The sequence below is a fragment of the Sabethes cyaneus genome, chromosome 2 (genome assembly GCF_943734655.1).
Source record: "Sabethes cyaneus chromosome 2, idSabCyanKW18_F2, whole genome shotgun sequence".
In the NCBI taxonomy this organism is placed as follows: Eukaryota; Metazoa; Arthropoda; class Insecta; order Diptera; family Culicidae; genus Sabethes; species Sabethes cyaneus.
Window position 1 is genome coordinate 241169207 of NC_071354.1, and position 12951 is coordinate 241182157.

Consider the following 12951-nt stretch of genomic DNA (forward strand, 5'->3'; position numbering starts at 1 on the left):
TTGTCTGCGGTCACCAGCGATCCCAAATACACGAACTCTTCTACCACTTCTAGTTCGTCGCCGTCAACGTCCATGGGAGACGCGCGTTTGTTTCCTTTGAGCCTCTTCCTTCCATGTATTTGGTCTTCGACGCATTTATTTTTAGCCCAATTCTAGACTCCGCTTTTAGTCTGGCGTAGATTGCCTCCGCCGTCGCAAAGTTCCTGGCTATGATATCGAAATCATCTGCAAAGCCTAGAAGTTGGCTAGCGGGAACATTCACTGCAGCCAATTCAGCTTCCGCGTCAGAGGCGAACTCATTTGCAAATACCGAGGAGAAGAAGGATGCAAACATTTCACAGGAGTCTGTAGTGGAGCACGATTCTGAGCCATCAAGATAGACGTTGGCGAGATTTGAATTGCATTTGCGTTTCGAGTTTACAAAACTCCATAAGTCTTTCGGGTTTCTTCGCATGTTAGTTTGCACACGGAGAACATATGACTTATATAGGGAGGCGTTAAGCTTACACTCTTTGCCAACCACTTGTGTAACTGATATTGGTAGGAAAGCCTTTCGTCACCGTAGTATATGTCTGTCGAAACGTCTGCCGAGCGTGTGTAACAGTGCCAGAAGCTATGCAATCTTTAAAAAAAATTTGTAAAACATTCTTCTCAACAGCAAAGTAATTAACAAAAATCATATTGTACGCAAACTTTTGAAAACCGTTAGAAGGTAACTTGTGTTGCATAAATATTTAGTGAAATTGATTAATTCGGTAAAAATCCTGTAGCATAATCATGGAATATATTTCTTAAACAAATAGTTACTGGCTAATAGTTAGTTTCTGGGTAATAGCTTGGCCCCCCTCCACAGGCGAGTGAACCTCTTTGGTTTAAAACTTCTCTAATAAAAAATGGCTTGCCTATCACGTGCGGCTTTTTAAATGCTTTGCAGTACCGCACGTGCTTAGCAACCTCGGCCAGTGGTATTTCGTCCTTGTCCCCTGCAAAGTATGCGAACGCAACGTCAATCTGCTGCTTCCCTCTAGTCGTCGGGACAACCACCGTAATGGCAACGACGTCGCGTTGAATGAATTCTGTAATTAGAGAAAATGTTATTTTCTTATTCAACAAAATGGTAGTCCTAAGCTTAGATTGTGTATTACAAACTTACCATTAGCGCCGGCTAGACCGAGAATCGCGGTATCGTGTATCCACGGATCCTGGATCAGGTGAACCTTCGGTATAGGACACTAGACGCACTCTTGGCATGGTGGAGGATGTTGTGAATGCAGCAGAAGCTGCTCATTTGGTGGTAGGATTGCCGTTTTCGGCTTGATCCAATAATCCGTTTTCGCTGAGTTGAGCGGCCGGGTCGCCAACACCGGTAAGCTTCAGTTGCTTCGGACGACAGGCTGATATCCGAACCGCACTTAACTGCGGATTAAACCTCTGAGGTAGACCGCTATTGACTGATGGTCAAAGTGTACACCTCTTGCAAAGTTTTCACGGCGCCCTCCTAGTTTTCGCATCAGGATGGCATTGTTTAGGAAGGAATATCCGCACTTTCTAACCTTAACGATGCGGAATTGCTTTGTTTTGGTGGTGACGGGGCACTCTCAGACGGGAGTTCTGTGACGTATGCGCCACGATTGCATTGAAAAGCCGTCGTTCTGATTCTGAGGGAATCGCAAGATCCGTGGTACGTGGCAAGTAATAGCAAGAGAATTCGTAGGGCAGTATCAGGCGGACTGTATGGGGGTCGGACCAAATTTTCAGTCTCAGACAAATCCTCCAGATATGTCAGGAATACAACGCGCCCACACATCATATATCCGTAGATTTTTCCGGCGCGAAGCGAGCGCTTTCGAGCGAAAGTAGGGAACTTCTAGCCTCCGCAAACAACCTCGACATCATTGTTAGAAACTTTGAGTTGGCGAAGGCTATCTACGCCAGACTAAAACAGCCCGAGGGGCTGAGTTTTGCAAAGGGTAATAATGTTCGCCCGAATTTGTTCACATGTAAAAAATATGCCGTTTTACATTTGTTCCAATAGAATCGTTTTATTTTACAACAACTTTTCATTAGACGACTGCTAGGATATTATTTACTTTCAAACAACCCGAATTCGGTAACTTACTCTTTTCATCATTTCTTCCCCTTGGATTTGGCCATCTTTCTGCTCAGTGCTTTTTTCTTTTTCGACAAGTTCTTCAACCGAGCGGCCTTCTCCCGGGCCAGCTTGGTCTCCTTCTGCAGCCGCTGCTTGGCGATCTGTTCGGTACTCTTCAGCTCCAAGTCACGTACCTTCTTCATATCCATCTTGGCATTATGTCGACCCCAGTGGGTGTGTGGATAGTCCCGCTTATGCACCGGAACCGTTTCCTCCGCATCGCTAGCGTCGCTATCCTGCCGAGCGGCCATCTGCTCGTCGATCTTCGTACGCTCCTTCCACTTATCATATCGACCGGTCTTGTAGGAAGCCGCGATCCAAACGCCGTGTTCGGTTTTGATTTTACCGGCCTTCGGATCGACCACGTTTACCATTTTCTTCTTCTTGCGGTCCCACATTTGTAGCCGCTGATGCTTGCGTTGATCGTTAGCCGTATCGCCGACAACGGAAAATTCTGCTGAACCGGCCTGTTTGGCAAAACTGTTGATTGCATAGCCATCCTCTTCGATATGATCCTTTGCTTGATAGGAAATAAAATTTTCGTCATCCTTAGCTTGTTGCTTTTTCATCTTTTTCGCCGAACTTTCCTGTTTGTGATCTTTTTCCAGTTCCAACTCAGCCAGCTTACGCTTATGCTTCTCGATCTTAACGTTGTCTTTTTCACGTTTTTCCGCCATTATCGAAAGCTCTTTAGAGTTGTTTTTGGGATTAAGTTCAAAAATGGTTGTCCGGGGTCGAAAGTTCTTCATCTGAGCTAGAAAATTATCACGAAACTCCTCTGCATTTGATTCTTTGTTAGACTTTGCCGTTTCTTTTTTCTTATGCTTTGCTTTCAATGCCTCCGGCTCGCGCTTTGCTGCTGCCGCCTTTTCAAAATCATCCAACACTTTGAGTTCACCAATCTTGAACTGTTTCGCTTTTTTGTTCGAACTCGCAGAAGCCACTGGTCTGGTTGCGATGTACTGTTTGTAGCCATTATTGCTTACTCGGTAAGCCGTTGCCAAATCGACATGCTTCACGTACTCCATAACTACCTGATGTTCCGTTTCGACCAGCTCCGGTGGCGGTCGACCGATGATTCGCGAATCACCCGGCTCGGCTGATCGTGTAAGAAACATATGCAAATCGATCATGTGGGCAATATCATCGTTGGAGAAGATGCTATAAGCCGTACCGCTTCTTCCAGCACGGGCACATCGACCGACTCGATGGATGAATAGCTTAGGCTTTCCCGGAAAGTGTACGTTTATAACGTAATCTAGATTGGGAATATCCAGTCCTCGAGCAGCGATGTCTGTTACGACAAGAACATTAACTTTTTTCATCGTAAACTTTGCAGTGTTTATCTTTCTGGCGGATGCGTCCAACCCTGAGTAAACGTGCGTACATGCGATACCCGCTTTAGTTAAAATCTAAAACAAAAAAATCGGTTAACATAATTCAACCAGGAATTAATACCTGAAACATTTTACCAGCTGAATCAGCTCAACATGATGTTGGGTCCCGGCAAAAATTACAATTTGAGCATTTTTGGGAATCACCTCCCGTATCAGAACCAGCAGCGTAGCGTATCTTTCATCCGGCCGGCAGTAGAGAAATTTCAAATCCAACGTCTCCGGAATTTTCGACTCAACGTCCAGCCGAATCAGGGTCGGGTCGCTCAAACCAGCTTTTGCGAATTCCACCATCATTTTTGGAAGCGTGGCACTGAATAGTACCATCTGCCGCCCGCTGGGTAACCGGCGCAGTGTCTCGGTCAGTTGCTCTCCGAATCCCATTTCGAACAATCGATCCGCCTCATCGAACACACAATACTCGACCGAAGACAGCTTCAGATTCATTTCGACACAGAGATGCAGAAAGCGACCCGGTGTGGCCACAATTATATCCGGCAGGGTGTGAATCGCTGCAAACTGAGAATCCATCGAATCTCCACCCAGCACCAGGATCGTTTTCAAGTTCGTAAACTTCCCCAGTTGCTTGATAAACTTAAACGTTTGAATAGCCAGCTCACGAGTTGGCGTAAGAATCAACGCACGGGCTCCGGTTTTCACTTCACGCTCTTTAAGCCGCTCGAATAGTGGAATCAGGAAACAGCCCGTTTTTCCGGAGCCGGTTTTTGCCATAGCAACGACGTCGCGACCTTCCATTATCAATGGAATTGTCTTACGTTGGATTGGCGTCGGAAGCTTGTAGCCCATTTTAAGGATACCCTTCAGTACCGGAGCGCTCAGCGCCATGGCCTGAAAGCCACCTCCTTTTTTCTTCTTACCTTTTCCACCCGACTCATAGTCGTCATAATCCACTCCAGCAGTTTCGATCGAAAAACCGGGAACTACGTTCGGATCCTCGGTATCCATTATTTGTAAATATTATGCGAACAATACACTTTTGTAATAGATTTAATTACGCACGAATTTCTAACAAAATCTGCTACAATTTAGCAGAAAATTCAATATTTTCAGGCCGTTCTGCACTGCTTTTAGACACAAACGACTAAAGCAAAGTACAAAATAAAAACACGTGCGCGGCTCATCTCGGGCTCATCGCTCGTGTTTTGACATGAGTGGTGTCGGTCCATTAGACCGACTGTCACATAGGGTAAAAATGTGAAATTTTGTCTAAAATCAAATTCAAAGGAACTGATTTTGCTGATTTGCAAACTTTTTTTTCTATTAAAACATATTTTGAATGAGTTTAATCATTTCTATGCAATTAAATTCCATTTTTTTTGTATTCTTGACTGACTGACTGTTTATCGAAAACATGCAGCGTCCCCATAGCGGACGTGATTGAGTGAGTTGAAATTAATCGTATTTAAATCTTGGTGCTATTCCCTCTCATATCATAGCTACTTCCCAACTAACAATTTCAGGCTGATCAAACGCTTTCAAACCATAGCTTTCGAAAGCAAAGGTGCAAGGAAACGAATGAGGCTGCATGATTAACTCCCGGTTCGAGCCCTGTCAGAAGGTAACATTATTCAGCATTTCAAAAAATGGTTCTGTTAATCCTGCTCTCCCCTTGAGATGCTGCAAAAAAATTCGGCTGCATAAAAAATGAATGAGAGAAAACACTTTTTTAGTTTTTTAAACCCCGACCGAATCTATTTTTATTTTCCTTAACAAGCAAACGATATACCGTCGATAATGTAGATAAAATGTCGTTTCGGTTAAGCTACAAATCTAGATAGAATTAACAAAAGGGCGAATGTCACAAATGTAAACAAAACGAGTGAGAGTTATTTTTTACTGAACCAGCATAGGAAAAACAACCCTCACTCGGTTTGATAACGCTTGCGACATTCGCCCTTTTGTTAATTCTATCTTCAAATAAACACTAATAAAGTTTATTGAATACTTGTGGCATAGCATTTTAATAACCCGCTATTTCGCCTTTTTAGCATTATATGAGTTCTACAGAATTATATAAAGAAAAAAGAGCTTTTAATTATAGTTCTGTATGCTTATACAATGTTGTCAAAGGACTAGTGTTTAGTGCTTACTGGTTACTTGGGTGGCCACTAAAAAATATCAACGTTTCTTTTGCAACACTCTCCGGTGTAAAATTGTGTATGAACTCTACTAGACCACGCGAAGGGAAGAGGTCTTACTAAGTAGAACCACAAAATTGCGGAATGTTGTGAGAAGAATCTGCACCTTTGGGGTTGAAGTCCCTTTTTTGCTGAAAACAGCGTACCTTCACATTAATTCCTTTCGGAACCAATAATAAACAGGGCTAAAAGTGTTGGATTCTGATCGCTTCACGGGAGGATCTACGAGTGAAGACTCTCTTATTCCAAGCTAAAGCTTTTCAATTTACGCTTGGAACGTAAGAGAGTTTAAATCTGCAGAACTCTCGTTTGGCGATGGCGGGGTTTCGGATTAGTGATTCAAGATCAACTCCTAAACACACACTCTAATCTATATTCAAAAATATTAAATATTTACAAAAATCAATGTCAATTTCTATAACAAAAAGAGAGGAAAATCGTTGCGGGATATCAATGCATTGTATTCAATGCGAAAGACAAAAATAATTTCCATTTTGTCTCTATCATGCCTATTCGTAACATGCAGCGGCCCTTTAAGCATTAAAAGGTGACAACTTGCTTTTCTGCTAAAAGCACTACAGCAAAGTTTCGTTAATTGGTGGTTCGTTAATTGGGCGGTTCGTTAATTGGGTGTTCGCTAATTGGGCTATATGACAACTTGAATGTCAAAATTGTATGGAATTTTCGAGTTTAGAAATTTCTAACAACTGTCAGTCGGCCCAATTAGCGAATCAGCTGGAGTGCAATCGTGGCCCAATTAACGAATTCAGGCTGTATTCATATGAATGCATATGCGAATACGTTTAGCAAACTGATGGTAAATGATTGAAAGAGTTTTTCATTTTCTAAAATGCTCTTAGTGACACCGAGCATTACCAACTTTTGATATTTGCATTTCAACGTGGAGTATAAATAATTGATTAGGAAGGGACACAGAGAACAGACAATTATGTTCATATAAAATTTCAATTAAATGGTGTGTAAGATTTTGAACAAAACACTAGCGACATCTCTCTCAGGGTGCACCAGTTGCGCTTCGTCCATGTTGCCATATTCAATTTATTTTCTTGCGATGTTCTATATATTTCAACAACTGGCAACTTCAATGTCAGTTACTCTAGCAACGACTGTGGTTGTTTATTGAAAGACAACATGCATGTATTTTTACATGGTGTTTATTTGAACATGGTGAAAAGCGTTTGGCACAAGGTAGGTCAAAAGAAATATTTTATATTAGCTAATAACAATGCTTTTTGCTTTTCATTCATAGCCTTCATTCATTCATTCCTCGTAGGTCCTAGTCTTAGTTCTTAGATTGGCGTAGATTGCCTCCGCTGTCCCAAGGTTTCTAGTGATTATGTTGAGGTCACCTGCGAAGGTTAGGATTTGGCTACTCTTGCTGGAGATCATTCCTTTCGTTTCGATGCCCACTTGCCGGATCACACCTTCAATAGCGTTATTGAATAACATACAAAACAGTCCATCCTCTTGTCGCAACCCTCTGCGCGATTCGAAAGGACTCAAGAGTGTCTCCGAAACGCGCACGTAGCACATCACTCGCTCCAGAGATGCTATCGATGAGATGCTTTATTGCAGGGGCTTGCGATGGGTGCCATGTTTTTGTTGCCAACATCTCAGCACATCTCGACAAGGTTGGCAGCAAATCTACCTGTCAGACGGGCGCTATTTCTTGCATTTCTTGAAATAGCGCCCTTCGTTAAGTCGACTGTCAAACACCCTTCGTTAAGATAGGGATAGCACCCCGCTGCTTTATTGCTATTATTAAGCATCAAAAGTGGTTTTAACCGAAGAAATGCTGCGGCACTGTGGATCGGTAGTTGCGCGCTAGTCGTTGATAACATAATTCGCGGTTTTACATTATTTATCTATTTAGCTATCGCTTCATATCAATTGTATAACCAAATATACAACAGAAAAGTAAACTAAATTGACGGTGTTTTTTTTCTTTTTTTTCAAAATTTAGTTTACTATAGTTGCGGTAGCGACGCGGTTTGTTGTAATGTTTTCTGAGCAGTCAAATCCAATCCAAGTAACCAAAGCTCCTCTCAGTGATACGAGCGCCACGTACTGGGAGCATTACCACTTACTTTCAATATGGCGGCTTAGGTTTTAACACATCCCGCGAGATTAAGATGAATGTCTGTTCTCTGTGGAAGGGATATGTTTGGAGAAAACTACCGTACGTAGCTCGTATCATAGTTCGCGGTATAAATAGTTCTTACAAATAAATCTGTGCTTGCAGCGATACGATTTACGGTAGTGGTTTCAGGAAACAATCAACCGAACAATCAACCTGCCAGTCCGTTGACCGTCTATAACAAGATTGCGGTAATTGGATATAAAAGAACCGAGATTCAGGACTTTATATGTATCATTGAGCTCGGGGATTTGTTGTATTACAATTACTTAACGAGTTCAAGTTACGATTGTGAGAAACGAGCTGCCCCATCAGCCTCAGATGCTGATGCGCAAACGTTACCAAATCCCTCGATGGGAAATGTTTCGCATTATGTAAAAGCCAACAAAGGATTTTCTACAGTGTATATCAGGCAAAACGGTGTCGGTATAAAGTGAGAGATTCCTATTAGAAACTTTCTCATTCCCATTCATTCACTGTTGACGTTTCTGACTGACTGGAGAAACAAAAGCATCAGCTGCTGGCGCGCTGCAGAACCAGACAAAAACTCAAAACAACAATGGAACTGGAATCGCAATTTATTAGTTTGTCCACGAAATTCCTTTTCATCAATTGCGGTGGTCATTTTAATGACTACAGAAATGAGCTCAATACATTGCTTAACGAGCTTAACGGGCTGGACTACAAAAATCAGCAAATTAGCGACCTGAAAGTAAGTACATAGCCCTCGCGCAAAAACAGCTTTCCGACTTTCCGAGTTCACATTTTTTTTCTTATTGTAGGCCCCAGTGCGCCTTGTGGAATCCTTTGTCAATATTCCGTCGAATGAGGATACGTTGATTGTTAAGGCATGCTACCTAATAAGAACGGTTATTGTCAGGCAGAATGTCGTCATTCCCACTAATATAGCGGCAGGTCTGGTTGGGTGGTTGCTGAAGTGCTTGGAGCGATGTTTTTACCAAGTAGTTTGCGATGTTCTTGGAACCTTGCAATTATTAGTTAAGGACTGTAAGGATCATATAGGACTTTTCGTTGATTGTTTGCTCTCCAACAATGGGATTTTGATTAACCTGCTAGCTGATCCGAATTACAGGCGTACGGATAAGGGTATCAATTGTGAAAGTAGTTCTCCTGGGGAAATTTATCTGGCGACGATGCTTTGTTTGGAAGCTACGTTATCGGCAACGGAAGATTCTGCGGAGGTTGAAAAATATATTCCGTTGATTGGGGAATCGGTGTTATCGATTGCTTTCCGAATCAAAAGCGATATCCTTCCGGAGCCTTCGTTCTACAGTCTGATGATATCGGCTTTTAACTGCTTACGGCTGGTTTCAACGCGAGATGAAATCTGGCTTGTTGAGCACCTTGGCCAGTTGCTGGGCGTGTCTAGAGCTTACATGATGCAAGGCATTCCGGGAATAAATCAATTCGCCCCGCAAAAGGTGATGATCTCTCAGCAAGGTGTTCCCGAGCCGCAGCATATTCCGATCAACAAAGGCGGCAAAGTTCCCAAGACTAGGAAGACGCGGACTCCTCTCAAGGGGAAAGGTGCTCGCTCAGGCGAAACTAGGAAGGTTCCCGCGAAAACCGGAGGTTCCACCTGGGATGATAACAGTCGTCAACCGTACTCGGAGCAGAGCTTGGTGCTGGAGGGTATGTTTTTAAGAAATTTTAAGCTTGCTTTATTACTGAAGTAATTTTTTTCAGAGTCAATAAGCATAAATGCAGGTTCGACGGCCTATCGGACCAGTGATTCTGACTTTTCGGAAAGTGAATCGTCACGAGGCCAAATTGATCGCCACCGGCTTACAAAGTTACGATTTTCGGCAATATCCCTGATTGCAACAATCGCTCAGCGAGTAGAAAAGAAAATTATGTTCGGATATTGGCATTCGTTGTTTCCGGATGAAAACCGAACACCGGCCACCGTTTCGCTTTTGAATTGCGTACTGAAAGATCCATCACCCAAGTGCCGGAAAGTAGCAATTCAAGCTACTTCGCAGCTACTGTACAGATCGAAACCGTTCCTCATACAGGCAGAAAGTAGCGAAAAGGCACCCGCCTCATTCACGCCTTTTTCGATCGCCTTAGGCAACATGCTAATTCAAATGTATGACATGTTAACGCAAGCCCTAGCAGACGAAAGCGATTATTCCGTGCTGACGCAGATTCTGAAATGTTTGGCTGTCTTTATCCAAGCAACGCCCTTCCATCGACTGCGGAATGGAATTGTCACGAAGTTTGCGAGATTCGTTAGAATCTTGACACGTCACACCGACCCCTGCATCAAAGTTGGTGCCTTAATGGTGACGGGTTTCCTGATTTCGGTCAGCGAAATAACGCCGGAAATCTCCACCCTAGTGGGAATCTCAACAACAGGGATAGTCAACAGAAACAGTGAAACTCGAAAGAAAAATCCTATGGAAGCGTTAAATGTCCAAATCGACGGTGAAGAGGAAGAATTCATCGTATCCGATGATGAAGATTTACCGTGTACCAGTGCTGACGGGGCACCGATGGTGGATGCCAGTAACTCGGTCAACGCACCCAACATGTCTTGGCTGCTGCAAATCGCATTGGAAAACTTGGGAGTTACCGTCAACCAGCACAAACAGGCTCGCTCGTCTGCGGTGATGCCCGTCCGTATGGAGTGTCTGCAGATTCTTTCGGCAATGACCTCGCATTACTCACTGCTGACGGATCATCTGGCACCGATTGCGGAAGCCCTAAAGAGAACCTTCAAAGATTCCGTTCCGGAGATCAGACTCTACACGGCACGGGTGGCGGATTTGCTGGGACATGCCATCAGTTCTTCGCTGTTGTTGAAAGGTTAGTCTAGTTTTTCCGAGAAAAAAATTATTCCCATGACAACGTCGTATTTACAGCTACCATCGGCCAAAAGGAACTGAGTGATGCCGTAGATTTCTGGACGGAAATGCTACCAGCGATAAGGGAACAGATTCAGGATGCCCAGCAAAGTCCAATGTTGCGTACGGTCTGCTGCGACGCTTACGGTAATCTGGGCGTTCATGTGTACGAAAAACTGCCCGTAAGTAAACGGTAATCGTTGCATCCCACATTTTTAATGCTCAATGCAATTCATTTTACTCTTCAACAGCGTAACAGTCAGATCGGACTGATATCGGTACTAACGGGCAGTACCTGCGATGAGGACAGCGGAGTTAGTTCGGCCGCCGTCCGAGCTCTGTCGGTCTACACTCTGTTTCCTTCGTTGCGAGACAATATGTGCTATATTCAAAATACGCTTGAAGCAATTTTCCGAATAATAAAGGATCCGAATGTGGCTGCCCGCGTCAAAGCTAGCTGGTCGTTGGGGAACATCACCGATGCGATGGTGCTAAATAATAACGAACCTGGCATTGGGCGCGTCCAGGACGATATGTTGAAGCAGATTCTACAGTCTGCCATAGCCGCAGCCAATGATAACGATAAAGTTCGCTGCAATACTGTTCGGACCATAGGAAATGTGCTACGTATTCTTCAACTAGAACCATTATCCCACGCCGTTTGGATTCAACTATGCCAGAAAGCGGTTGAAAAACTTATGCAGAATATTCTTGCCACGAACAACGTGAAGGTTAAGTGGAACGCTTGCTACGCCATCGGAAATATGATGCGAAACGAGCTAATGTTCACCGAAGGTCAGCGGATCAACTGGCAGAACCAAATATTCCCCGCCCTGTGTCAAGTTGCAATTAATTCAAACAATTTCAAAGTTAGAATCAATTCAGTTTCTGCCCTTTCCGTCATTCAAAGCCGGTCGTATTACGGCGGCTACTTCATTCAAATTTGGAGCTCTTTGCTGAAGGCTTTGGAACAATCGGACAATCTGATCGACTACAATGAGTACAAGCATCGGGATAATCTGCAGGAACAGCTCTGCCTGTCGTTGTCCCATTTCCTTGGACTGGCCGTGAGGGAGGATCTTGTGGCAATGGGCACCGAACTGCTGCCACTGTGCGATACGGTTCGGCAGAACTGGGACAGAGTTCTCAACCGGATATTGCCGGAGAAGTCGGCCCGATTGATTGAGTCAAGCGTTAAGTTAAAGAGCCTGGAGCAATCGTTGCAAAGCATCGAAGCTCGGAAAGCGTATGGGTTGATTGTTAAATGCTTTGGAAGCGAAGGACATTAAGATTTTTATTTCGTATTTATTGTGTTCGCAAATGTATACATATCTTTCGCATGACGCACAGTTTATTCCAATAGGTGGAACTGAAAAGAATGTACAGAAAAAAACGGTTACGCAAAAAATGCGGAAGTAGCAGTAAAAGACGTCGTAAATGAAGTGAATTTCTTCAACCCCGGATGCCCTCGTCATCAAATCGTACGTGATAATTGTGAAAGGAAAACAAAAATGTATTGACGACCTGTCGCTAACTTCTCGATTTACTTATCCCATTTACCTGCGTAGACAACCGCCGTTCACTGGGTTTTTTTCCTGTTTTGCTTCGGTTTTATACCTTTTATAACCCTGAAAAAGTTTGATTGCAGGTAAATTTATTTGTGTGATTATTTTCTATTTTATTATTTTAACGTAGAACTACGTTTTTGTATTCTATATTGCGGTGCACCGTGCACTTAAGAAGTTCGGGAAATGAGCATGTAACGAAAAGTGGTTATGATTTGCGCGCTTATAACTCAGCTATTTTTCAATGGATTTTAGAGATATTTGCATCAATCGATCAGAAATTTTTCTAAAAATTGATAAATATAGCATATAAATAATTTGTCAAAGCACTATTGAAAGAAGCATAAATAGTAGGCATTGTCAAAAACGAACGAGTCAGCCAATCACATGGAAGCACTCTTTTGCTTCCCAGGCCCGGTACGACAGTTGTATACACCTGCGGTTTCGTTTACTTCGATTCTAAAAACAAGGGACCGAACCCTTTCTTTCCAACAGGACAGGAATTATTCATTACCAGCAAACCTTGACAAAATTAAAGTCCTGAAGATAAACAATTTTTGAAAAAAATCGAAACTACCCTCGTGCTTTGATCGATGTTATTATTTAAACATTGAACCTAGATGAATTCGAGGTCGTACAAGTAAACAAGTTTGTAA

General features: G+C 43.1%; 2 protein-coding genes across 2 annotated transcripts; one reads left to right on the plus strand and one right to left on the minus strand.

Moving 5' to 3' along the window:
- Positions 1–2041: 2041 nt before the first annotated feature.
- Positions 2042–4635, minus strand: LOC128734609 (ATP-dependent RNA helicase DDX54). The gene is made up of 2 exons (XM_053828889.1): positions 3625–4635; positions 2042–3564 (listed from the first exon to the last, which is right to left on the minus strand). The coding sequence occupies exons 1-2, from the start codon at positions 4510–4512 to the stop codon at positions 2128–2130; spliced, it is 2325 nt and encodes a 774-aa protein (XP_053684864.1). The 5' UTR covers positions 4513–4635; the 3' UTR covers positions 2042–2127.
- A 3785-nt stretch (positions 4636–8420) lies between these two features.
- Positions 8421–12046, plus strand: LOC128734656 (HEAT repeat-containing protein 6). Its single transcript, XM_053828948.1, has 5 exons — positions 8421–8575; positions 8646–9516; positions 9571–10692; positions 10749–10912; positions 10982–12046. The coding sequence occupies exons 1-5, from the start codon at positions 8423–8425 to the stop codon at positions 12017–12019; spliced, it is 3348 nt and encodes a 1115-aa protein (XP_053684923.1). The 5' UTR covers positions 8421–8422; the 3' UTR covers positions 12020–12046.
- Positions 12047–12951: the final 905 nt, after the last annotated feature.

What these genes read in the sequence shown, in the direction of transcription:
- LOC128734609 (XM_053828889.1), bottom strand. Translation starts at nt 4,512, where the DNA reads ATGGATACCGAGGATCCGAACGTAGTTCCCGGTTTTTCGATCGAAACT. An exon ending in ATGTTGAGCTGATTCAGCTG is followed by an intron (nt 3,565 to 3,624) that starts GTAAAATGTTTC and finishes TTTTTGTTTTAG; the next exon opens with ATTTTAACTAAAGCGGGTAT.
- LOC128734656 (XM_053828948.1), top strand. Translation starts at nt 8,423, where the DNA reads ATGGAACTGGAATCGCAATTTATTAGTTTGTCCACGAAATTCCTTTTC. An exon ending in AGCAAATTAGCGACCTGAAA is followed by an intron (nt 8,576 to 8,645) that starts GTAAGTACATAG and finishes TTCTTATTGTAG; the next exon opens with GCCCCAGTGCGCCTTGTGGA. An exon ending in GCAGAGCTTGGTGCTGGAGG is followed by an intron (nt 9,517 to 9,570) that starts GTATGTTTTTAA and finishes AATTTTTTTCAG; the next exon opens with AGTCAATAAGCATAAATGCA.